We start from the raw sequence: 24,858 nt of genomic DNA on the forward strand, positions 1-24,858 counted from the left end.
CGGTAAAAGCAATTTTAGCCGAGAGTTAGAATCACAGCATGTAACCCACAATTCTCCTTCTATCAAGTCCAGTAATTACCTGAGTTGACTGGCGGCCATGACGTTAGTAAAGCGGCAAGCGCCATCGCCATCTGTCGACTACAATTGAATTCCAACAAGAACCCATGGAAGCTTGAGTTACGCGCAACAATTTTTGTGGAATAAAGGTTAGTAAAGTACTTTAATGGATTGTGAATGTTTCATTTTCATTGGTAAAACGTAACAAAACATAATTTTTACCAAGCTTACAGCGTAGTGAGGCCAATTATTTTTGTACAACGACCGGCTTAATACATGCTAATAGGTACCAGCCAACTTCAGTCAATCGGATGAATTGTTTCGTTATCTGGGGTGTAATGTGGGCAAATATTTTCCATAATTTAACTTTAGATGGAATTTCATATTATCTATCGTGATGGGCTTGTCATTTTTGTGAATAAAATTAGCGTTCTACCGAGCTGCCTCATCACGCCGTTGCAACGGAGCGAGTTACTTCTATGGCCATGATAATGGCCTTCTCCTTCCAACCTTACCTCGCCGAAGAAATTTCGCAACTCTGGGGCTCCTGGAAAAATTTTGTCCCTTAAATTTAGTAGACCATTTATATTCTTTCGTTGAACCACTAAACTGTTCGTTTCGGATGTATTTTGTGCAATAATATTGATAGTGGGCAGTTTTTGTTCCACTATAATTTCTGTATTCAACGTTTATATCTCTAATCAGCTCGATTATTACTTCTTATTTGTTTAGGTGGTATTCGACCTCATTTTGGCGTTTTAATAATCAATATTCAGGCCCCTAACACCCAAATGGCTGTAATAATTTCGTGAAATATTAAATGTAATGTTACCGTTTATCAATAACCGGTGACATATTGGTTGCGTCTTGCAGTAGTCTTTAACCTGACGTAATTTTTTGTATTAGTGTGTGATATGCCTCTCTTTCGTCATAGTAAGGGCATTTCAGTTTTCTGGATTCGCTACTTCGAATAGAAGTAATTGAGCAGTGAAGAAATGGAGTGAATCTATCCATGCCGCGATAAAAACTTCTGCATCATTTGAACGTCCCTAGCTTGGTTATGAAGTATTGCCTGTTGAGCATACGTTGAAGAGACACTGAGCAGTCACCTCGTAGATTTTTAATGAAGATTTGGAGAATGGAAGTAATGTTGATTATAGAAAGATACTAGCCAAGGCAGATTCGAGAAATATTGTCATCATTCCTACCCTGAAAACAGAATTTGGTAGCCTACGGCTTGAATTGAGTTTAAGAAATGAAGCCTCACTTGTGTGCTCACTCGGGAAGGAATAAATACGAAACTGTGGTGACGGTAGCTATAAAAGGAATTTGAACATTCTTCATCGATGAAACTCAATGCCACCTGGAATAGTTTCATATTTTTAAATGTATTTAGATTGACAGTACAAGCAGGATTGTCCACCACACGATTCAAGTTTTGATTTAATTGGCCATTGGTCAAAGGATCTTGAATTTGGCTGTTTTTGTTTTGAATAATCTTCGTTTGATCCTCTCATCGGAAGTGTGGCAGGAACTCCACTATCTGTGTAGTTCATTCCTATGTTATCAAGAGATCACAGAATAAGTACCTAAGGATTTCATCCTCGGCTGTTTCCAGATAGAACGAGGTAAAATTTTGGAGAATGCCTGATCATTTTTGAAGCCTAAAGCAGAGTTTCTTATATGAACTGACTTGAAAGGACTCAAAAGGCCTCGTGAACTGGTATTGTATCATGGGCACATCAATATGTTTGTCATCGTGATTTTATTTGTGATATTTTTTTTATTAGGTATATATAATATGAAGCAATGGGATCTTGGGATATTCACCAAAACAAAATGTTTAACCTTCTTAAAGGCACACAAGGATGAACATAATAAAACTGCCTGTGACTGGTGACTTATAATAACTTTACAATTAAACAGTCGCGATAAAAGTAAAAAGACTGTTTAGAATCTAGTGATGGAAACATATAAGAATTGTCCAGCTTAAAGGCATTTGGAGGCCCTGCTTATTGAGAAGATAATCATACACTGTACCTACAGCTTGTAGGCACCAGGAGGTCCTGCTTATTGAGAAGATTAACATACACTATGTAGCATGAACTTTAAAGAAATGGAATTACATGATGTTAAAAAATTTTATTATAATATATTTAACATGCACAGTTATGTTTTTAAAGTTGAAATGGAAGGAGGTTATGTGCTGTAACATGAATCAGATGCAAAATGTCATGAAATAATTGGAACTTGATTACATGTGACCATCTTCAGAAGCATCAATTTTGCAATATTCAAATAACAGTGGAAGAATGTTTATGCAGAGGCATATGAAGAAAGATATTTTCAAGTTATAATAATTGTGTTACTTTGCAGGTGTGTTACACTCGATTACCAATTTAATTGGTATATTATCAAAATTTGAAGATGAGCTTCACAAAATATCTTAAGGTTGGGTGAGTTTAATTGCTATTCCCTGAAAACTTAGATCAATGCAACTTTAAACTCGTGCCACACCATTGGTAATATCCATGGATAACGTGACAGACAAATTGTCTCCTAAGGATTTGTTTCTCATAGTTGATTGTGGTGGTTTCAGGGCTAACCCTGGTATGAGCAGAGGTAGGGGCTACAATATGAGAGGTTCATACCGTGGAGATGGAGAAGGTGGGAGTTGGGGTGGAAGAGGTAGCAGAGGAAGAGGAAACAACTACACAGGGTCTGGCCGAGGCCGCTCAAATTGGTACAAAGAAAACCCAACTGGATTTGAACAGCGTGGTCGATATCCCTCAGAAGGTAGGACTTTTCAGCACATTGGCCAGTGGCACACTCTTTTTAAATGCATTTGAAAGGTCTATAATAAATAAAACATAAATGTTACCTTTGAACCTTAAATAATTATAAACCGAACTCAATAAAATGGAAAATATTTTTCAAATGGTGCAATATCCTGAATTGCAATCATCACTTCAGTCTGAAATTTTTTTCAATGTATAATTGGTTTTTGTGCCAAATAACAGTACTAAAAGTTCTTAAATTCATCCGTGCCCTATTGAAAGGTACCAGTGTGAAAACATGGCAGTAGTAAATGTTTTGATATCCAAAACACTGCCGAAATACTTTAATGTCTACATGAATGAAATCATTATCATTGCTGGGAAAGAAATTCATAAGATTATGATAATAACTGATCTTATTGGGCTGTGCCATAGTTGCTCCATGCTACCATTAAATTATGAATCCTCATGCTTAAGAAATTAATTTTGTCAAACTATTCAACAGTTGATTTTAAATATCTGTGGTAATGATGATTTTTGACCTTCGAAAGCCATGAAAAATGAATTTTAAATCTCTAAGTGGCTATCTTGATGGTGCATTTTCTATTCTAATACTGTTTGCCACAATGCAATCTTATAATGTAGCTTCAATTATTTGTTGTATCTGCAATAATTTCATCTCATTGGTTACCATAGAATGGTATTTTAAGAACTGTGGTGGTTTTGCATCATCCCCCGCCTTGATGTAAATGTGGAAATGGAAAGTTTCTGGATATATCCCAGATATATCTTGGAAGCAGTAATTAATCCAGAAAGATTCTAACCATTTGTCCTGAAAGTGCAGTGCAAATGAACTAAACTTTCAGTTCTGTTTTCCCTGCATGATGTAGTTTATGTATCAAATTTTAATTGTTTCAATGGTTCTATAAACTACAAAAACTGTTTTAAGTTGCATTTTTAGAATAAATTTTACATACAATCTTTCGCTGAAGTTCGTAATTCTCTTCATTATTATTATTTGTGTATTCAAATACTCTTTCTTTTTTCAATTTTTTAAAATAATGATGCAATGTTATGTACCTAATATTTGTGCCAAGTCATATTGTGAAAATACTTTAATTCAAATGTGAAGGTGGAGGAGAAAGGTACTCTGGAAGAGGACCAGTGGAAGATCCAAGCTACCGGAGATACCCCCGTCAAGTAAGTGGTTTTCTTGGCATTGATATATGTATTTCATGCCCTTGTAGTACCTATGGAAATTTACATTAAATGTAATTTTATGTAGAACTTTTTTAGCTTCAAAGGTAGATATAGTAATAAGATTAGTTTAATACACTTGGAAATTCGTATCAAAATTTCACATGGAAGAAAAAATGATTTGTCTCGACCTGGATGTAAACCTAGATCCCTCGATTTCTCAATTTTGTTTCATAACATACTCTAAAGCCCCTAGAAGTTATGTGTAAGAGAATGCCTCAGTAGCTTAATTGATTGAAGCACTTTGCCAAAAATCAAGGGATCTGGGTTTGAGTTCCAGTTTAGGCAAATAATTTTTACACTAAAGTTCTTGAATTTTAATGCTCACTGCACATGACGGCAAAATTGTGTTGTCCATTTTTAATATAGATGCTTAGATCAAGAAAATGTAGTCTTTCATTTTCCTGGGTTTCCATTTTGAATTTAATGTTTCTGTTTCGTGTATTGACAAGGGTTAAAAAATGTCTAGTATCCTTTCGTTCCTGACCATAGGCATGACATATCGTCTACATATCAGAGCCAATAGTGTACGTGTTTTAAGAGGGGTTTTCACTGTTTAATAATCCTGTTTATAAATAATTTTAAAATATTTCGGACCAAAGAGGTGACAGCGTTGGGTCCCATGGCCAAGCCATCTATTTGTTGATAAAGGTTGCCAATGAGCACGAAATAATTTTGGTTTGTCGACTACACTTAATTAGGCCTGTTAGGTTATCATTCATGGTTTTTGTTGCCTTAGCATGTAACCCATCGCTAGGGCGGTTCATTGCTTCCTCTTTGGGGACACTTGTGAAGAGATTCTAAATGTCCAACTACTCTAGAAAGGACTTATTTGGCTGGGTTATTTTATTTAAGGCTTTGGTTAATCCTGTTAAACTGTATGTCGCACGAAACTTTGATTGTTCTATAAAATTTTCCTTGACTGTCAGGACTAGTGATGCGCAGGGCAGCCAATCCCAGAAACCACAGGGTGGATGGTTTCTGAATTTTGGGCATGCCGTAAAATTTAAGGGCCACCAGACCTATATCTATCATTTTCCCCTTTGTTCGGGTTTGAGGAAGGGTTTGGGTGTTGGAAATTACATATTTGTACTCTTTCTGGAACTTCACTGTGGGGTCCTCACTTAGTACTTGGTTGTGATTGTGATTCTGCAACTACTACCAGAGTATAACTAATGACATCTTCCCCCCTTACCGAATTCAGTGACTAACCACCGTACACCAACCCTTTCCCCACCCCATCTTGGTCTCTCTCTGCTCACGTCACACCCACCCCGGTTTCCTCCTCCCTTTTCCTTCCCACTATCCCCTGCCCTATCCCACCCATTGACAATATATGAGTGCATACTTTTTGTTACCAGTCCAGGTGATACTAGGGTAGCGAAAATAGTGGATACAATAAATTCTTTCCCATGGAAATGCGAAGTCTTTCATTCTTTCTTTGTTCGTTACCAGTGGACTTCCGTAAAGTATCGGCCTCACTATATCTCAAAGCTGAATTTACATGCTTATGACTTAATGGGTAAGGCCTTACCTATGTCCACACAGATGCCATGATGTAGTTTTTGTATTATGATTATTGTTGATCAATTTTAATATCGTGGTATTATTTACGAGGAAGTGCCATTGTATGAGAAAAGAGGTTATGGGGATTGGCCATCAATTTGTAATTCATGAATCTACATCTGCGTACAGGGTCCGTACAATATGTATCGGGACTGGTTCCAAAAATCAAAATTTATTGCAATTATCATTACAATTACTTAATAATCTTCCAAATACATTCCTCCTGCATCGATACACTTAGTTCGGCGCATCTGCCACTCGTCAAAAGCCTGCTGGAAGTTGGTTTCCGGAATACTGTTGAGATGCTTTGTCGTTGTTGCTTGAACCGCCTCGATGGAGTCGAACTGATATCCTTTGAGTTCCTTGTGAGCTATGCTTTGAGGTAATAACTTGTTTAGAAAATCTTCATCTTCCTGGATGCAGTCCAAAATTTCTTGTGAAATTTCCACCAGCGACAGTTTTTGTTCCAAGCTCAAGACTTTTGGCACCAGCTTCGGGCACACTTTACCCTTCCCAAGATCCTCTGTTACAATGGTGTGAACGGTTTCGACTGAAAGGCCGGTCTCCTCACTGATAAGGGCAATGGTTAAACGCCTGTCAGAGTCCAAAACTTTTTTCACTTTGCCCACCTGGGCATCAGTTTGAGCGGTCTTCGGGCGTCCGACACAGTGCTCGCCTTCGACGAGCTCCTGGCCTTCCTTAAACATTTTGTGCCACTCAAAAACTCTTGTGCGGCTTAAGGCATCATCTCCATAAGCCTGTTTAATGAGTTCAAGGGTCTCCATGGTGGATCTCCTGAGTTTAACGCAAAACTTCACAGCGTAGTGTTGCTCAACGGTGCATTCCATGTTGGTGCAACAACACCACAAGCAATCGTACGTCGCAAAAATCCACCACCTATCTCAACGCATGCCCGTAGGGGACTGAACTAAAGTGCACCTGAGTGGCGGGGGACCCCTCTACTGAGCCGACGGGTCGGACCCCCTTCCACCGCTCAATTGAGGCTACGGCAAACCAGTCACAATACTTATTGTACGGACCCTGGAATACCCCGCAACTGCCATGAGGGCATGTGGCAGATGGTGTTAGGTCACCACCCATAAAGGAAAGCAAAACCACTTGCAAAAACAACACATCCATGCAAACTTGCACCCACTGTGGGGTATACCATAAAGAAAATCATAAACACAGAAATCAACCCAAAGGTCGGTTTGGTAGGAGATGGTAGAGACTAAGCCCGACGGCGTGTGATATTCACACAGTAGAGTTGGGGGGCCAGTTCCTTTCCCTTTGGCAGTTATAGTTTCCCTGGAAGATCACATTTCTTGGGCTGAGCTGCAGGTGCCCAGAGGCTTGACTGGGAATCGAACCCAGGCCCTCCGGTATGTATTCCAATGCTGTACTCCTAGACTTCTGCAACCCACAGTGGCGTATATATACATGCAAAAACCATTTCAACTTATATGAATGCAAATACATATACTATCAACTAAAAAACAATTACCCCATTGAATGTAGTAAAAATGTATCCACAAGCTAGAATTGAAAAAGTAAGAAGGGAAAATTCCACTACCACGTGGACATTCAAAATACAATCGTCTCCTCCCCCAAGGACACTGGTAGGGAATATGTCCCAATGCTGCAGGTAGCGGAAGGATCCGCCCCCAAGCCCCCATAGAGAGACATTAGGAATGGAAGGGGAATTTTAAAATAGGCAAAGCAGGGCAAACAATACTGTAACGAGCATTCATAAGTTGCTATCCTAAAGTGAGCTGCTGTGGCATGAAAAAATTAAGCAAAATATTGTGAATAATATTTTGAGTGCATTATCTGAAGTATTGCATGCACGAAATGATTTAATCGTCATGTCAATAACTGGATTTTCTAACATTGTTCAAAATCCATGGTCCACAGGTACCACAAAACCTTTTCTAGATTCTCTGGAGCGTTGTATTCTTGCATTGTACTTAATAGCTGCCAATCAGATGGTAGTGCTCCAGTGATTTTTATTCCACTCCTGCTGTCAATAGCTCATGCAAATGGAATTAGAAAATATTCGTGATGCGTGCACAGCACTGGGCCCAATTAGAACTATGTCCAGGCAACCCTGGTATGTGAATTCTGAAGAGGATGAAATGGCCACTCTGCATATTTTATATGGTATCACACGAATGGTCCAAGGCTTTTGTTGTCTACATAGTTTGAAACCATCTTTTAGTATTTGAGTATTGGATATCTTTTCATGTTAGGAAAATATGTAAATGCTAAGGGCCAAACGTTGTTCTTCCAGTGGCTGTATTATTTTCATTTTTGTTTGATTCCCATGGTTACTTTTTACATATGATCAGGTGTTAGTAAGTTTAAGGAAGATATGATGGCAGAATTATTGATAGTAGATTTGGAAATGAAAAAATCATGGAAGTAGTATTTTGAGAAATTCATGAAAAGCAATTGTATGTACAACATCATTAAAAATATTTGTGCCCATTTTTGTCGAATGATGCTAAAATAGAATGTTACTTACATTATTCACTGGGAAATGTTATAGAGGCAATGCAAATAATTAGTGTATTTTTAATGGAAAATATTGAGATGGGAGATGAAGCTTTCAACTTAGAGGAAATGTTGAAATGCCTAATTGTATGTGAAAACTGGGCAACCATCCAAATTCAGTCACAATGCATGAACTTCGTTGCAATAGAATATGTTCTGTTTAGATGAAAATGACAATGACAGGATATGGAATAAAAATTTGTTGGATTTGTGGTGGTAAAAATTCCTATCCTCTAATCGGTCTAATATCTGCTGGAAAGTTGAACAATATTGAGAAAAGAAACAAAGGGAGATAGAGCCATTAAGGATCTTGCAGCGTTCTGCAAAGGAAGCTTGGGAAACATTGGTATGGATAATTTTTTTACAATGCTGTCTTGTGCGTGACACTTTTTATCTTGAAATTTGGCTCATTGAAAAAACTTGCCATGTATTCCAAAAGGAATGGCAATTAATGGGAGTTAATAACTGCGCACAATGGTCTTTCGGATGTGATCTTATTTACCAAAAAAAGAGTATAGGTGTTATTGCATGCACTCTGCTATGCAGCAGTAGCTAATGATGCCAAGGGAAAATAGAAGCTTATTTTACATTAAAAAGTCCATTAGGCATTGATATATCAAATGCTGGCAGGTACACAATGGAACAGCTAAATGGCTGATGATAATGTATTTTGACTTATTTGGAGCTCTTTCAGCATAGATAGTATGACAAAACTTTCATCAACTGAGCCATGAACTTTTTACTCCAACAGTAAATAAAAAGGGAAATTTCCAATTCTGCTGTGCTCTGATGCTGAAATTGCAATTGAGATGTGAAAATCTGCAGACAGACAGTATGTTTCTGAGAACCAAATGCCACAAGTGCTGTCACTAAGAAATGTTTATTCAATTAATTTGTATTGCTGAAATTTCAATTTTAATCTATCACATTTGTTAATGAAATTACCCTTAGAAATTCCCTAGTCGATACTTCAATCTATTCATATGGAAGATATTCTTAAAGTCAAACTTGAGATTTTGGTACCTGTTTATTAACCCTGTTGTGGGAAATGTGCTTGTAAATTTTGAAGTCAATTTCTTGTATAATAAATGTAAAAATATCTTTATGTGCCTTCCTTCTGGTAAATGAGTTAAATAATAACAATCTTAGCCTTGCCAGAACCTAATTTAAAATTTGAATAGAATACTCTCATTGGCATGTTTGTGATAAGGAGAGGAATGACTGTTTCGTTGACTTGGAAAAAAGCATTTGATCATTTTAAATTAGATGAGCTACTGGAGGTGCTGAAAACAAAAAAGGTAAATTGGAAAGAAGATTTTTCAAGGAAATCCTTATGAAACAAAAGGCAGCATTAAGTGTACATGAAAATAACATTGACAAGTGTGTCTGGAGAAGTGGAACAGGGTTGCTGGCTCTCCTACACTATTCAACATCTATATGAGCGGCACACTAACTGGAGAAAATGGGATAAGTATTATGGGTCTGAGGATAAGGAGCATAAGATTCACAAATGAAATAGTGTTACTTGCAGATGATGTGCAGGTATTGCAAAGAAGTTGTTTTTTGTTGTAAAAAGAAATGTAGGATTATGGTATGAAGACAAAAGTGATGAGAGTAAATCATAGTGTATGAATGGAACAAGGATTGAGCAAGTTGGAAAGTACAGATACCTGGGAAGTATGATAACTGAAAACTTGAAGAGGGGTGTAGAAATTAGAGGAAGAATACCCATGGTAAAGGAAGTGTTCAATCAAATGAGAAGGTTCCTACGCAGTAGTCTTGAACAGGAGCTGGGAGGAAATAGTGAAGTGCTAAGTGTGGAATGTAATGATGTATGGATGTGAAACTTGGACCTTGAGTAAAAGAGATGATGGAATTGAGGATTTGGAGATGTGGACTTAAAGGAGATTGGAACGAATAAGATGTTTGAAGGAGTAGGTTTTGAAAAAGATTGAAAAGAGAGAACTTTCCTCAATGTGATCCAATGGAGAAAAAGACAATGGGTAGGCGTATAACTCGAAGATGAGGAATACTAGAAAGAGCAGTTTGAGGGGACAGTGGAAGGGGGAAAGAGAAGAGGAAGGATGGTTAAAATGTTGGATGAAATCGGGGTCAGAAAAGTTGCAAAGAAGCAGAAGAACATTAACTTTTGGAGACAAAATGGAAGTATATATTAAAGATATATATTGGGATAAAGAAAGTAGAATCCAACTCTTTTTGTCACTTCAGAACAGGTTTTTTCACCTCTCAGATCCCATAAATAATAGAAAAAATAAACACTTGTGTTAAAACAGCATATAACCCACGTAGAATTGATAAAATTTGTGCCTCTGAATCCATAAAAGATAGTTATGTGAGTGAATGTAATGCTTGTGCCTCTGTCAGCCATGAATTCTCACGAAACAGTTTCGTGAGCATAATGCCATGCCTTTCATGGGGAGAACATATCAGGACAATATGTTGATCCACTTTAAAGGAACTTGGTTTCGTGGAAACGTAAGGTAGGGGAATGTAATGAGAAAGATAAAGAAAGGTGTTATTTTGCTCTAGTTGGACCTCATTTGGAATATGTCACAAGTATTTAAGATCCTTGGGAGAGTTGGGGATGCATTGATAGTCTATGCATCAGGTAATAGATACTCTACTATGTTATTTAGCTGGCAAAAAAAATTGAAGTAAAATTCATATCCTCTCTGATCCACAGTATGTTAAGGGGACAAGAATATATTCTTATTTTCAACGGTATTGAAATGATACTGCAAAAGTTTAATACTTTAAAGATCTTTCTAGTTAATAATATCCGCTTGGTTGACATCTTTATTTAAATGATGAATGTGCAAGGAAATGCCACAAAGTTTTGAAAGAACTTCTTTTTATATAATGGACATCATTTGAATTAATGTGATTGATGGAAGTGTTCTTTCTCTCTTCAGGAAGCATCTGGATATTCTGGTCGTGAGCATGGCCGTCGTAGGTCACCAGATGAATCACCACGTAAAAGAATGAAGACAGATCATGGCTATATGCAGGTAGATTTTTGACTCGAGGGAGTGAAGGAATTATTTGTACAGTAAAATAATGACTTTTCATATCAGAAAAGAGTGTGCCTGTTAATGACCCTTTCAATATACAGGGAATTCATTAGATATTATTCTTCAGTAAGCATTGTAATATGAAAATGTTTTACACAACACACTTTCCTCATAATATGCATGACTGTTTTATCTTGTTACGGCTGAATGATTTAAAATATAATCAAATGTATAAAATTCATTTGACCAAACTTCTGTTGAATATCAGAAGAAAAGTGAGTTCATCATGTTATTTTACTAATGTCGATGCATTAAATGTCCTGGATTTATTCTTGGGCCTGGAAATGGAGCTGTAATGGAGGTAGTTGTGGAATTTGGGCTCTTCTTACATGAGAGAAAATATACTCAATTGGCAAAAGTGAATGTTTCCATAAGCTTCAATCATAAGGAATGGAAACAACACTTGTATGTGATGTGGATCCATTTTTGGCTTTATTTGTGCTTGATTGATTGTCATCACATCTGATAAAGATTGTTATAATTAATTAGCCATCTAATGTGCTTTAATTTGAGCCCAGTAATAAAGTGATGATTCAACTGGGGTTACGTTACATACGTTGAAACCCAATGTCAGAGGATCCCATACCCACTGAAGCATTTGCATTACTGGCAACACATGAAGCACGAAAAATAGCACCAAAAATTAAATATTATAGGAGTCTAGAAAAAAATCTCATCGCTGTATGACTCTGGTGCCTCCACTATAGTGTATAATTATCTCTTTATTGCATTTCTGCATGCAGGCATCCTCTAGCAGACGCAGTCATGAAGGAAGCTTTAGCGAATACACCCGCTACAGCTTCGAAGACAAAAGTTATGGGGAGGAGAGGAGGAGTTATCGTGACGATAGGAGAAGCTACAGAGAGCACAGTCATGGTGATCACAGTGGCTATAGCTCTCGGGATGAATATTCCCATCGCAAGGAAAGGCTGGAAGACAGGGGCGAGTCCTCCATGATGGAGGGCAGGCGCCCATCCCTGAGGGGTGGCTACAGGGGTCGGAGCCTGGATCGTGGACGCCTCAGGAGGGTTATCCGTGGCGTTCCGAGAGTGGTGCTCGTGAGGCGAACAGATGGTCTTTTGCTGAAGAAGAGTATTATGGATCACCCATACTCTGTACGCAAGAGAATTATCTCAGCTAGACCACAAGATTACTTGAAAAAGTTGAGGACGCAAAAGTTTAGGAGGTAATAGCAATAAAGAAGTTATAAAAAAAATGATGAAAAGAGATAAATGTGAGAAGCCATGTTGTTATTGATGTTGAAAAGAAAAAATATTTAGCCTGAGATGTGCTAAAAGCCTTACAAGCTTACAAGAGCATAATCAATACCCATTTTCACTATTCTTCAGTATAAAAAAAAGCTGTTTGTTGAAATCATGGTTAAAATGCCTCACAACCTACAAGAAATTTCTTTTTCTTCTGTTTGCACCAAAAAGTGCGATGAAATCAAGGCATCTCTTGGCAAGAGTTGAGTAGCCAAAAAGGATGCAAAATACGTGGGTGGGTGCATGTGAAATGTTATGTGGGTTAGGCTTTTTTTTTATTTTAACTAGGAAGGTTTACTCAGGAAAGATTTTACCATTGGAAAAAAGAATTAGTGCAGTTATAACTAAAATTCTTGCGGATTAATACATTCCTGCACAAAGCACAGCATATTGTCAAAGTTTAGCTAGGATTGATCTTTGGGAGGGTCGCGGAGGATGGTATTATATACTTATGACTGTGGTTCCTTACCAGGTTGAGAGAAGCAGAATGTGAAGAAGAAGAGGAGGAGGAGGAAAAGGAGGAAGAAATTATCAGTGATGATGAAGAAAAGGATGGAGATGAGGACACCTGGGATGATATAGTGAAGGTAAGTTCAAGCCATTCTTCTTCAATTTGGTTAATCTTGCCCCTAAAAATACATTGAATTGTGAAAATTCATTCTAACTGGTGTTTCTTTACTCTTGTGTATGCGGGCCGATTTCCGCATCAGGAAACAAAATTTCACTGCAGCGCGTTGCGCTTGATAATCCGCCATCACATTTTTTGCCGAAATGAAAAAAGTTGTTTCACTGAAATAGCTCTTACAGACCGACTGATCCAGTCACAGCAACAGCGGTGTGCATACTGACGCAGGTGGCATGAGCCTGACGTACGACCGGCCAAACAAAGGCTTCCCCCACTCTCGCTCCCCACCGCAGCTTAATTTCCGTTACTTTTCGGTCCTCCTCATAGCATTTTCTCTTGAATTTAACTAAACATTCACCTTTTGCTATGTCATTGATGTTCAGTTTTCTAGAATATTTTTCATTCCCCTGCTCCTGTTGCTACCCATTTGGATTCAAAGACTATGATAGCGTCATGGAGTTTGAGTTTTCCTTTAGAAATCAGGGCATGTATAATGCTTAAGTACAAACTTCTCATATTTTTCTTTCTGCTCCCAAAGAACAAACTCATGAAATTTTCATACACCACCAGGGCTATCCATAAACTGAAAGAATAGCAGTGTGTACTAGATCAGTTCCATGATGTTTAAAGATTCCCCAATTGAAATCTGTTGTTTTGGTTGAAATGTCATCTCTTTAATACATCTATGATAATTGGTAGTCCAGGGGTTAGATCACAGAGCCAATGACTAGGGGGCCCAACTGTGGCAGATGCCTCTGTGCACCCTCAGCCATTTTTAAGTACCATGTCTCTCTGTGATGCCACAGGTGATGCATTGTCATACTTTTTCTATGCAAGATGAAATTTCATTTATGCCATTCACTGTCTTATAAAACTTTCTCTCTTTCCATTTCTATGTGGTGGAATTTGAGCAAAAAAGGGCATGTTTTGAACTATAAAATTTGTTCATCTCTCATTGATGAGGGTAACTTAACCCACTAGCCGAGACTATATCATCTGAATTTATTACCTCAAATTTTCCTTCCTAATGTTGTAATAAATTCACCCATCTTGTCCTATTATGGTGATATGGATGGAGAATAATAATTCCGACCATTTTTAAAGTATTCATCCCAAAGATAAATAAAAATAATTCGTTATATATAATTAATAATTACCATGCACAGGTATCTATTTTTATGCCAAAAATTATTTTATATAGACTAACAACTATTAAAAACAACAACAACAATTAACAACCATTGGGAAAACTAGTTTTTTCTAAGTAGATCAAATACTATGAATCATTTAGGTAAAAGGTATCTGGGGGCCCATTTGTTGAAGGAAAAAGTCAAAATGCATGTGCATTTATGTGGTCATATTGATCCTTCTAATTAGAACAAGAGTATTATTGTGATCATCTACTACATACCTTTTAATGGGGTGTTGTTTTGGAATATAGAGACCCAGTTTCGCTGACCTCTGTTTCATTGATGATCATTTGACCAACATCTTTTTCTTGATTGGTGATAGTATTATTTATCATTGCATGACCAGATAACTTAAAATGTATAATGTGTAACCATCAAGCAAATGTAGTGGAATAGTCCCCAATACAAAACATAATAGGATTTTAATTATTGACTCTTTGGAGAATATAAGATCATTTGAACTCTTTATGTCCATTTGATATCTATTATGGAATCAAATTGTGGTTTTAACATATTTTCATTATTTACTTAGCTGTTAAGTGATTAAAGACATTGCTAATGAGCCTGTTGTTGTTCCTTTGTTCAAGTAAATAAATAATTTCTTTTAATTTGCCAGTTAACAATATTAACATTTAACATTTTGTTGGTTCAAGGTTTGATCACACAACCTCAAAAATAAACTTGACCTGTAGCTTGATCCTCAATTAATGCTATTTTTCATTAGTGAACTGAAATTAACAAAGTCATCTACCAAATTAAGAAAATCTCAGATCAACTGTTGATGGTCATTAGTGAAACTGGGCCTTAATGTTACAGATAAGCTGTTTGCTGTAACAAGTAGGTCTAATTAATAGCCCAGAGGTTCTGAATAAAATAACCATTTTAGAAATTTGAACTTCAATTAATCCCAGATTTGGAAAGTAAATTTTAAAATTTTGTTTTGTAAAAACCAAGTCTATAGGTTCGTAAGATCTCCAAATAAGTTGCTGAAAAAGAACTTGGTAAAAGAACCTGATGATAATATGTTGGTGAGCATATAGGTCATGGTGTAAAAAGTCATTAGAGAAGCATAAATTTAATATTCCTTTCTGGAAAGATCCTTTGTCTCAAGCTGGTAAGTGTGCTTGAAATGACATACTTCAGTGAAATTTTGATTTTACATCTTATATTTCCCTATTCTTTTGATTTCTGTTTAGTCTTGACCAATGCCTTTCAAGAAAAATATTTTTATGTCTAGGTAGTTGGATGACTGATTTTATGAATCCTCGATTTTGAAGATCAAAATTTTATTATCCTCAAAATTGCAATCAATAGTGTTAGTCTTGGCTGCTAAGTCTGGTTTAAATCTTGTTGAGCAGGATTTCATTTTTTTTTTAATGCCTGTATCCACTTAAAAATGTTTTCTTTTGACTAGCACCCTCTTGCCTAATTTTCTGTCTTTGTGACCACTGCCTTTAATAGATGTGAAATCTTTTTAGTTATGGGAACTAATCTATGTGTAAGGCAGTGTTTTTGTGACTACTATGTATTTCAAGGCATGGTAGAAGAACATTTCAAAAGGTATGATGGTAAAAAAGAAACTTTTCACTTCCACAATGAAGATTTGATATTTCACAACCATAGCTTCGATGCTGTGCATCATCACAACCATGGTCGTGAAATGTCACATTTTCATTGTGGAAATGTTAAGTTTCTTGTTTACCCTCATAATGAAGGAATTCCACAAAGTTAAACCTGGAACTGTTTATTTCAAAAGTATTTCTAACGTCTTCCCAGGACTACCGCTGTAACTTCTTCAAAAATTAATATGATCAATGATGTTCTGCGATGACACAATTATATGCATACATGTGCAAAAAAGTAACTTATTGTTGGATATGGGAGAAATTATAGTTAGCATACAGTTTAATGTCCAGTTGAAAGCAGTATATTGCATTAGTTTTGATAGTTCTTGATTCCCTTGTAATAAATTCAATGTTTGCTTTTGCTCACTCTCTGTACTTTTTTCTATCTAGTATCTGTTTATTGATTAAATAAAAATTGTGGTGGGGAATAAAATGACTTCATGATTCAAGTAAAGACATTTCAAATAAGCAAAAACTTTTTCCTGTGTTGGCGACAATGTTTATGAAATTTAATGTTATCTTTATGTTTTATGTAACTGTATCCTAGCATGCTTCCTTATGTTTAGTAGTTCACACAGTTAACTCCCTCATCTATGTTAAATGTGATTTTTATTGCTCTATTTGTACATAATTTCAATTATGACTTGAGAATCACTTGAAAAGTTGTAAATAACAAAAATTGACCATATAGAATTATTAGAATGAGTGATCAGTGCATAAAAATTTGAAACCTCTGGTTAATGTGGATTTTATATCTGGGAGCAGCAGGTGGAGGATGATGATTTTGATGACTTTGATGATGCAGCAGAGGATGTCAAGTCTGTGAAAGAAGAGAAAGAGGAGACTGAAAAGGAGGGAACTAGCGAGAAAAAAGAAGAAGGTGAAGAAAAACCTAAAGAAGGGGAAGAGGAGGAGGAAGGGGAGAAAGAACCCGCTAAGAAACCTGAGCCTGAAAAAGTTGAGAAATCTTCAGTTCAGGTGTGTTTTCTGATTTATGTTCAAGACCATGCAGTTATGTGATTTATAATAAGTTGCGCAAATGTCATTGTTTTATAAAGAAGTTTGATGTATATTATGTGTATATTTATGTATATAATATTATCTTGCTTTAAATATTTGCAGGTTACAATCAAACATGACTCAGACTCACGTGCCGTGAATGAAGATGAACTTGCTCATTTGATTCCAAAGCATTTTATTCGTCTTCATTGTCCTCACTGTAATGTGAGATGCATAACTTACAAAGTGAGTATGGAAGCTGTAGGCTTTTCTCGCATAAATAAGCATAGCACTTAATCAAGTATCGCCATTTCCTTTTGAATTATAATTATAGATAATTTGGTGATTCATTGAAATGGCCTAATATAGGATTGTGTGACTTAAAATTGTAATTTGTATGGGCAGAAAGTTAAACGGAAATAAAGCGGTCTTTATGGACATCTTTGATTTGGTTTACTTGACTTCCAGGAATATGGAGTCCATCTATTCAGCTCAAAGCATGCCAGTACAATGCGCAAGTTGTCTTTGAAGCACCAGTCATCCTTGCAACGCATGCGAACTCAGCAAAGGAAGAATCTGCTTGAAGAGGAGGAATATGAAGAAGAAAAAGGAGATGTGCCAATACATCCCTACTCATACTGTCCAATTTGCCACTTGAAGTACAGGGCTAGCAGGGAAAAACATCAGTCAACAAATTTGCATCGTGTAAGCTCTTTGTCTTGTTACGTCACTGAAACTGTTATCATATTATTCCTTCGCCATATTTATGTGACCTTTATTTCTAGATGTTGAGGAAGTTTCTCATGCCATACTGTCGGATTTGTAACATGAATTTCCAATCACCTATGCAATATGAGAACCACCTGTGCTCTGTGGTTCACATGCAGGTAAACCATGGTGAAATTTCTGTGAAAAATGTGAAGATGCATTGCTTATATTACCCAATCCTGAATGTACATATCCTTTTTCTGCAGCGAAAGTCCAAGGTAGATCAAAGAATTCTTCGTCAGAAGGAACTTGACCTTGAAGGGGAGCACGAGGGTGGTAGTGGACTTGATGGTGAGGATAAAGTCTTGGACATGGAGAATTTCATGATTCTGGATTCTGTTGGCGTTGTGGATGGTAAGTGGTACTACGGGGCTATTTGTTGACACTGATGTTTGGTAGAAAATGTGTTGTTAGAGTGTGCTTTATTCAAAAAATTATTTTAAATACTTGTCATGCTAATTCTTGCTGCAGCTATTTTGAGTGAAGATACGTAGGGAGGTCCTTAATTACATTTATACTGATTAGATATGGTGAAATTTGCTAAGGCAGGGAAGTATGAAAAAGGTTGAGCATTACCCAAGTGGATATAAAGGGCGAGTTGCCATGAAATATAAGAAAAGAAATGAAACTGGTAAAATGATGTTGCCCTAAATTTATAAAATCATGATTAAGTTAGCTATATTTATAAAAATATTGGACCACGTGGTTAAGTGAAACTGCTGTCTTCCTTTCCATCCACTCTTGTCCCATCTCATTATTGGTAACCTACTCCCTGAAACCTACCCTCTCATCATTTGTCCAAAATTTGCTCTGTGCAAAATAGATCTCTCTGGAACCATATATCTATTGTAATAACCCACATGGATGAGAAAGTGATGACATTTTAAGGGATAAACACCATTATTTTGTGTTCTACCTTTAGCTTGTTGGTAGGAAAAATTTGCATGTGCCTAATGTTTAAACATTGGATCAAAGTAGTCTGCCAAATAAACATAGAATAAAAGAATTAACCACCTTGTATTTGTCATTCATGTTAAACGGGAACTCTCCCCTTTTAAAAATTTGAGTATATTTTATTTAATAAAACTGCTCTTGGAGGGGAAGTGCCGTATTGTTCCTGATTTTTCACCATGAATTGAGATTGTTTATGTGGTATAAGAATCCCATTTACAATACAAACATGATAATAATATCGGAGGCAATTGCTAAATAATGGAATCCCAAAGAAAGCAATGGAAAAGGAAGACATTAAAAACATGCTAACTCAGGAAAATTTCATTTTTGTTATCTAAACGTGACTACAAGATCTTAGATTAATTTGCTGTGCGAAGGCATGTTTGAGGTAGAGATTATGAGATACGTGACAATGACGATTTAGTGATTGCCCTTGGAAGTGGTTCTCCGTAATTTCATAAATAAATGAGTATTAATGATGTTGACTTATAATGGATGGCTGGTGGATTACAGACTAGTTGTAAGGTAATAAAACGTGATGTTCCATGTTAGAATATGCTTTTATTGAACCCTATCCGATGAATTATGTTGTGTAATCTCATTGGTTATTGCACTATCCTGAGCGTAACTTATTCTTATGTAGTGTTTTTATCATTAGATTGATTTTTTTCAAATTAACAGAAACTGGTGACGAAGCTGAAGGTGACTCAGGCCAACCAAAGGAGAAGACCGATAAAACAGAAAAGGATGAGAGGAAGAGGAGAGAAGTTCGCCTAGGTGAATAGCTTCAATTCCTCTTGGATGATCAATGAAATTTTTTATGATTTAGACTTATAAATGATGAAATTGTGAAAAGTTCATTATGATAAGTTTAACTGTTCTGTGTTTTTTCTGCGTCTCCCTCAATTTTAGCAATGCATAACAAAATTGAATTTAGATTGTACCATCCTTATCAGTTTGTTCATGCAGTAACATCTAATGTTATAATTGTCTCTGTATTAATATGTTATGCACTGCCTTTTAGATGACTTATTTAGAATTATTTTGGACCAGTGGATTGTCTGAATCTTACACAGCTGATCTATTTTTAGGAGTTGAGTACATCAAGAAAGTGGAAGTTTTATTCTGCGAGTTGTGTCGTCGCTATCTTCCTCGTCATGACCAACGCGAAAGGGCAATCGCACTGCACTGCACAAAGGGATATCATTTAGATAGCTATAGAAATGACAAGGCAATGCGTAGAGAAGCCGAAAGAATTCATCGCAAAGAGATGGAGAAGAAGAAAGCTGATGATATGAAAAAAGCTACCAAAAAAGCAGAAAATTTAGCTGAGGTAAGATATTGCATTACCAAATTAATTTTGCTGGACTAGTTAGTGCCTAAGCCAAAAAGTTGATCTTTGAAAACTAAGAAAAACACTGAATTTAGCTGTAAAACTTGGAATATTTGAGGATTAATGTTTTTTGCCAGCAAATAACATTGTTGACATTTCAAGGGTAAATTAATTGTAGTTTTTCTTTTAAATTCTTGATTAATGACTAACCCAGCAATTTTTAACAGTTATCTAAGTACTTCTGTGTTGTGTCTGCTGGATGGTGAGGGTAATGCATCAAATCTGAATATATCATTGGGGCATTTGCTATCACCCGTGTATGAAAGTTGATCTTTTAAATGGGGATTCGCAGGTATTATATTTAAAAATGGTAAAATGTACAGTAAACCTGTTATTTTGAAATGCAAGCATTGTAGAATAGCATTTTGGTAATCATTTTACCTCAAACCAAAATCGTATCATTTAGAATCAACTATACATGGCTTCATATGATGCATTAAATAAATATGTAGTTCATTAACACTAAAGGCAAATGGTTTACCTTACACTCATATAAGCCCTGTCGAGGTATTAAATTGATCAGGTACAATTACATCACTACATAAAGATTTTTTATGTTGTAAAATAATTGGCATAGGAGAACGGGCATATGTAAGATATATGGTCTATTCCTGGTGCAAGGTTGCAATCAAATCTTTTTGGACTTTCCACTGGGTTAGGGTGTCAGTGCTGTTGTTTTGGACCAAGGGGGCATTTGTAGCTGTTGATTTCATTTCAACTTAGGGTCTTTGACATTGATAGCAGTTTTGTTCTTGCCAGTTACACAAAGGAAAGTTCTCCCTTAGTTACCTAAAATGACCTTCATTGTGTGTCCATTTCTATTTTATGCTGACTTGTGGTATGATTAATTTATTTATATTCAATTTACAGAAGGAAGCTGAAAATAGTGAAAAGCAGAATGAAACTCAAACTGATGAGAGGAAAGAAAAAAAAGCTGATGGGACAGAAGAGAATGCAAAATCTTCTGAGGAGGCAGGTCCAATGGATACTGAGGCAGCAAATGATGAGCCTAAGCAGGAATCTGGTGAAGGTGGTGAGGCTGAGGATTTGGATTCTGCAATTGATGACAAATTGTGGGCTGATGTTGACAAAGACCTGGGTGAACTTCTTCGGGAGGTTGAGCCCAATAGTTCCGCAGGTGCCACTGAGGGCGAGAGCCTACCAGTTGCAGAAATAGAAGAGGACAAGTCATCCGATGAAGACGAAGAAGACTCTAGGGCTGAAGATGAAGAGCGCTATGATCGCTTTCGCTACAGTGAGAAGGGAAGTGCTGGAAGCGTGGTGGAGGAGCCCAATGCCGAAAATGAAACCACCGTGACCAAGGCTGAAGTGGAAAGCGAACCAGTCAAAGAAGCTCCAGCTGAAGAGGAATCCCCTGAAAGTGATTTGAAAAAGAATGAAGCAGAAACTGAGGAGGCCGATGTTTAAATAAGCATTCCTTGATAAGTGATATGCTATTCACTGTTTCCAGAAATGGATTTAAAAGCATCCTGCACTATAAGATCATGTCATAATATCTTTCCCTAGGTTTCATGAATGTGGCACCTAATTACTCATTACATTATCTTTGTGTGATGATAGTGTTACTCCCCAATTCCAGATTGTTTGCTAGCTAAATTTGTTTATTAATGCCATAAATAAAAGTTGAGTTGATGTTTTATGTAGCTATAGCCAACTGTTTCTTCAAGTAAAGATGCTTAAATGAGCCTATGAGAAAATATTGTTTTCAGTTTTAAAAGTCTGCTGTTAAATGGCATTTTAAGAGTGAATCTTTCAATTTCTCAATTATCCTTAAAGTACCATTGGATCTATCCATTTTTACTATATTGTGAGTCATCCATGTATGGACAAAGTAAATTTGATGTTGTAATTGTATCTTGCTGGTAGAGATGAATGACAAAAGATAATAAATATTAGTGACAAATGCTAATATTTTGCCTTTAAGAAAGTCTCATATTACCAATTGAATTAGTTCCAACCTGATGTTGTTCCATTACCAATGGTGTAGTCATCTGAAAAACCAGGCATTTTCCATAAGATTATTTTTATTTTTTTCAGAAAAGTAGTGTGCAAAACATCATGCTGCATTGCAGCATCTTATGTGACTTCATATTAAGTTGTCTTTTGAAAATATTTTTGTCTATATTAAACTTGTGTTTATAGGACCAGAATTGTTTCATTTTTAAGAGCCTAACAAAACCTATCCTGGAAAATGCCATACAATTCTTTTTAATTCAGATTATGCTGATCATAACTTGGGTTGTCAATGCTAAATTACTTGCTGTCCTACATGGGGAGAGGACTCGGGGAGTTATGACTGAGGGGTATTAATGTTATTATTGGCGACAATGGGGTATTCTCAGTACCCGAACAGGATAAAAAAAAACTGAAAAGAAATATTTTGATGGTGACAGCACAGTGAGCAGCAATGCCTGTTTGAAAAAGATATGTTAAGAGGGCCAGTTGATGAGGTGGCTTGATGATACCATTGAATCAGTGTGTCAATGATAATGGGTACAGAAACTCAATCCCCAAAATACCTGTTAATGCAATGTGAAGCCTAATTGACAATCCAAAAGAAATCAGATCTGGGAAATACAAATGCCAAAATTTGGTGAATGAGTGTGTGGGCTTGGTAAGGATAACTATGAATTCCACGAGATATATGTCCCAGGTTATGATATAAGGTATTCCTTGTATTTCATTCTTTTTATCAAATACATAGTATCTACAGTAAATATCAGCCAACACAATGGTTGGCAAAATGGATATTTTGGTGAGTGCACTCCTGAGGCTAAACTCAACAGATTGCCACAGCCATCTACTTCCAGGAGTTATTTTCAATTTTGACACCGAGAAATAGTGAATAGAGTTGTCCTAGTTTTTACTTGATATCGACAGTTTTCGGGCATAATAGTACGTGGTATCACAGTTATATCTTAAATATTATCAAAGTAATGGCTAGCTATGAAATATGGAAATCGTGGATTAACTCAACCTTTGTATTCACATAATTTGCGCGAACTCCAGAAAATTTATTTTGGTTTAGTTGTAGCTATCTTTTTCACTCTTGCGTCATATTAAATGTAAATGAGTCAGATGAAAGAAAATTTCACGAATCACTTTCTTCGGTGGACGCGTTTTCAAATTATTTAAATTAAATATGTCAAGTATTAGTTGTACAAAATATTCATATTGGTATTAATTGTCTTATTTAATTTTATCAAGTAGTTTTACTTTGTATTTTCTTACCACATTCCTCCAAATATCGATTCTTTTTTATAAGGATATTCGGAAGTAACTTCCTTATTTCTTCTCCCTAATATCATTTTTAATGTTTTGAAAGTATTTTTACATGTCTATTCTCAAAGGTTCATAAAATTAGAAATAGCTTGGTCTCTTTTTCTCTAAGCAACAAGCCAAACCGTATTTTTAACATATTTAGTCTTTCAAATGATGAACATATTTCCTCATCACTGGTCATATTAAACAGGATGTGCTATTTTTATGACGTTTATTACGACAGTTGAAGCTGAATTCCGATAAATTTGAAAATGAGACGCATTCACCTTGTTCCCAGAGAGCTGAACTGAGTGTACACAAATGCCATGTCTCGATCGCAATCTTTGGCTTAGTTGCCTGGTGATTCAACGACCAGATGCTTCCGGCGTTGAAACATCGTGATATTTTTCACTTCTTCCCAACCATAAAGCCTTAAACTCTTAGTGGAAAAATATATTATTATAATTAACTTTGCATAATTATTTTACTTATTTTTTGTTTAACATTACTGTTTTGAAGTCACCGCGTTGACGCATTTGCTCCGTCAAAAGAATTTTCGAGACTCTCCTATAGAGGTCGATATTAAACAATGTTGAATCAATCCTTGTGTAGGTGAAGTTTGCAGTGAAATTATCTTACGTTTAACCTATCAAGTTGTGGTTTTACGAAGTTTCGTGACAATGTGGTAATTGTTATTCGAAGGAAAGAATAATATTGCTTTAATCTATCATCTCTGCATTTAGACTAATGGTGACAACGACTTGGGTATAGTGAGAATCGTAACAACTTAAACCGCTAAGGTTTCAGGTGTATATATGCTGATAAAACTGTTATACGAATGGTGAGTAATGTAAATGCCATGAATTGAAGAATACAAATCTTTCCTGAACGTTATTAATCTTAAGTTATGTGAAATTTCGGATACCAAGAGCGGTGTGCGTTCTTTTCTCGGAATTCCAATTTTCATTAATGTTCTGTTTGGTTAATGCTGATATTCCTCTGGTGTATTTCAGGTGATATAACCATTGAAAAATGATTGAGCTTACTGTTAAAACTTTGGATTCACTAAATCATAAATTTTCGGTTCCCGATGATGTAAGTTAATGCATCAATAATTCTTTCTGCTATAATGTTACACTTCGGTTGTTATTACATATGCTGGAACAAAAAATGATAAGATGGGCATTTAAGCCATTTTATTCGTGCATTTGAGTTTCTCAGCCATTAATGTTTATTTTAATTCCTATTTTATTAATTTTATCTACAGGTCACAGTTAAGCAGTTCAAAGAAAAAATTGCTGATTCTATTAACGTCCCTGCCGATTCTCAAAGGCTAATTTATTGCGGAAGAGTTTTGCTGGATGAAAAGAATCTTAGTGAATACGGTAATTATTAGTTGAGCAATGAAATTTATTTTCAAGCACAAAGAGTTGGACGACTAATAAAAGTAATTCT

The 24,858-nt window shown here is 36.2% G+C and overlaps 2 protein-coding genes across 3 annotated transcripts in view; both read left to right on the forward strand.

Annotated features, from left to right (window-relative positions):
* The first annotated feature begins 101 nt into the window (after positions 1-101).
* Positions 102-22,286, forward strand: Ciz1 (Ciz1 zinc finger protein). 2 transcript variants are annotated; one of them, XM_071588711.1, is made up of 15 exons: positions 102-206; positions 2,434-2,513; positions 2,657-2,853; positions 3,967-4,034; positions 11,144-11,239; positions 12,046-12,488; positions 13,040-13,154; positions 16,773-16,985; positions 17,130-17,252; positions 17,475-17,711; positions 17,792-17,893; positions 17,981-18,128; positions 19,410-19,505; positions 19,820-20,061; positions 20,992-22,286. In XM_071588711.1, the coding sequence occupies exons 2-15, from the start codon at positions 2,485-2,487 to the stop codon at positions 21,547-21,549; spliced, it is 2,667 nt and encodes an 888-aa protein (XP_071444812.1). In that variant the 5' UTR covers positions 102-206; positions 2,434-2,484; the 3' UTR covers positions 21,550-22,286. The 2 variants fall into 2 exon arrangements, with proteins under 2 accessions (XP_071444812.1, XP_071444813.1); XM_071588712.1 differs by lacking the exon at positions 2,434-2,513 and having other exon boundaries at positions 125-206.
* A 1,714-nt stretch (positions 22,287-24,000) lies between these two features.
* Positions 24,001-24,858, forward strand: part of LOC139690224 (large proline-rich protein bag6-B) — a 42,144-nt gene continuing 41,286 nt past the window's right edge. Inside the window, exons 1-3 of the mRNA XM_071587535.1 lie at positions 24,001-24,244; positions 24,417-24,498; positions 24,671-24,788. Coding sequence (XP_071443636.1) covers positions 24,436-24,498; positions 24,671-24,788 — 181 coding nt within the window. The 5' untranslated portion in view covers positions 24,001-24,244; positions 24,417-24,435. The remainder of the gene's footprint in view (positions 24,245-24,416; positions 24,499-24,670; positions 24,789-24,858) is intronic.

The sequence above is a fragment of the Hetaerina americana genome, unplaced genomic scaffold, assembly GCF_022747635.1.
Source record: "Hetaerina americana unplaced genomic scaffold, ioHetAmer1.1.p SCAF_3, whole genome shotgun sequence".
Taxonomy (NCBI): Eukaryota; Metazoa; Arthropoda; class Insecta; order Odonata; family Calopterygidae; genus Hetaerina; species Hetaerina americana.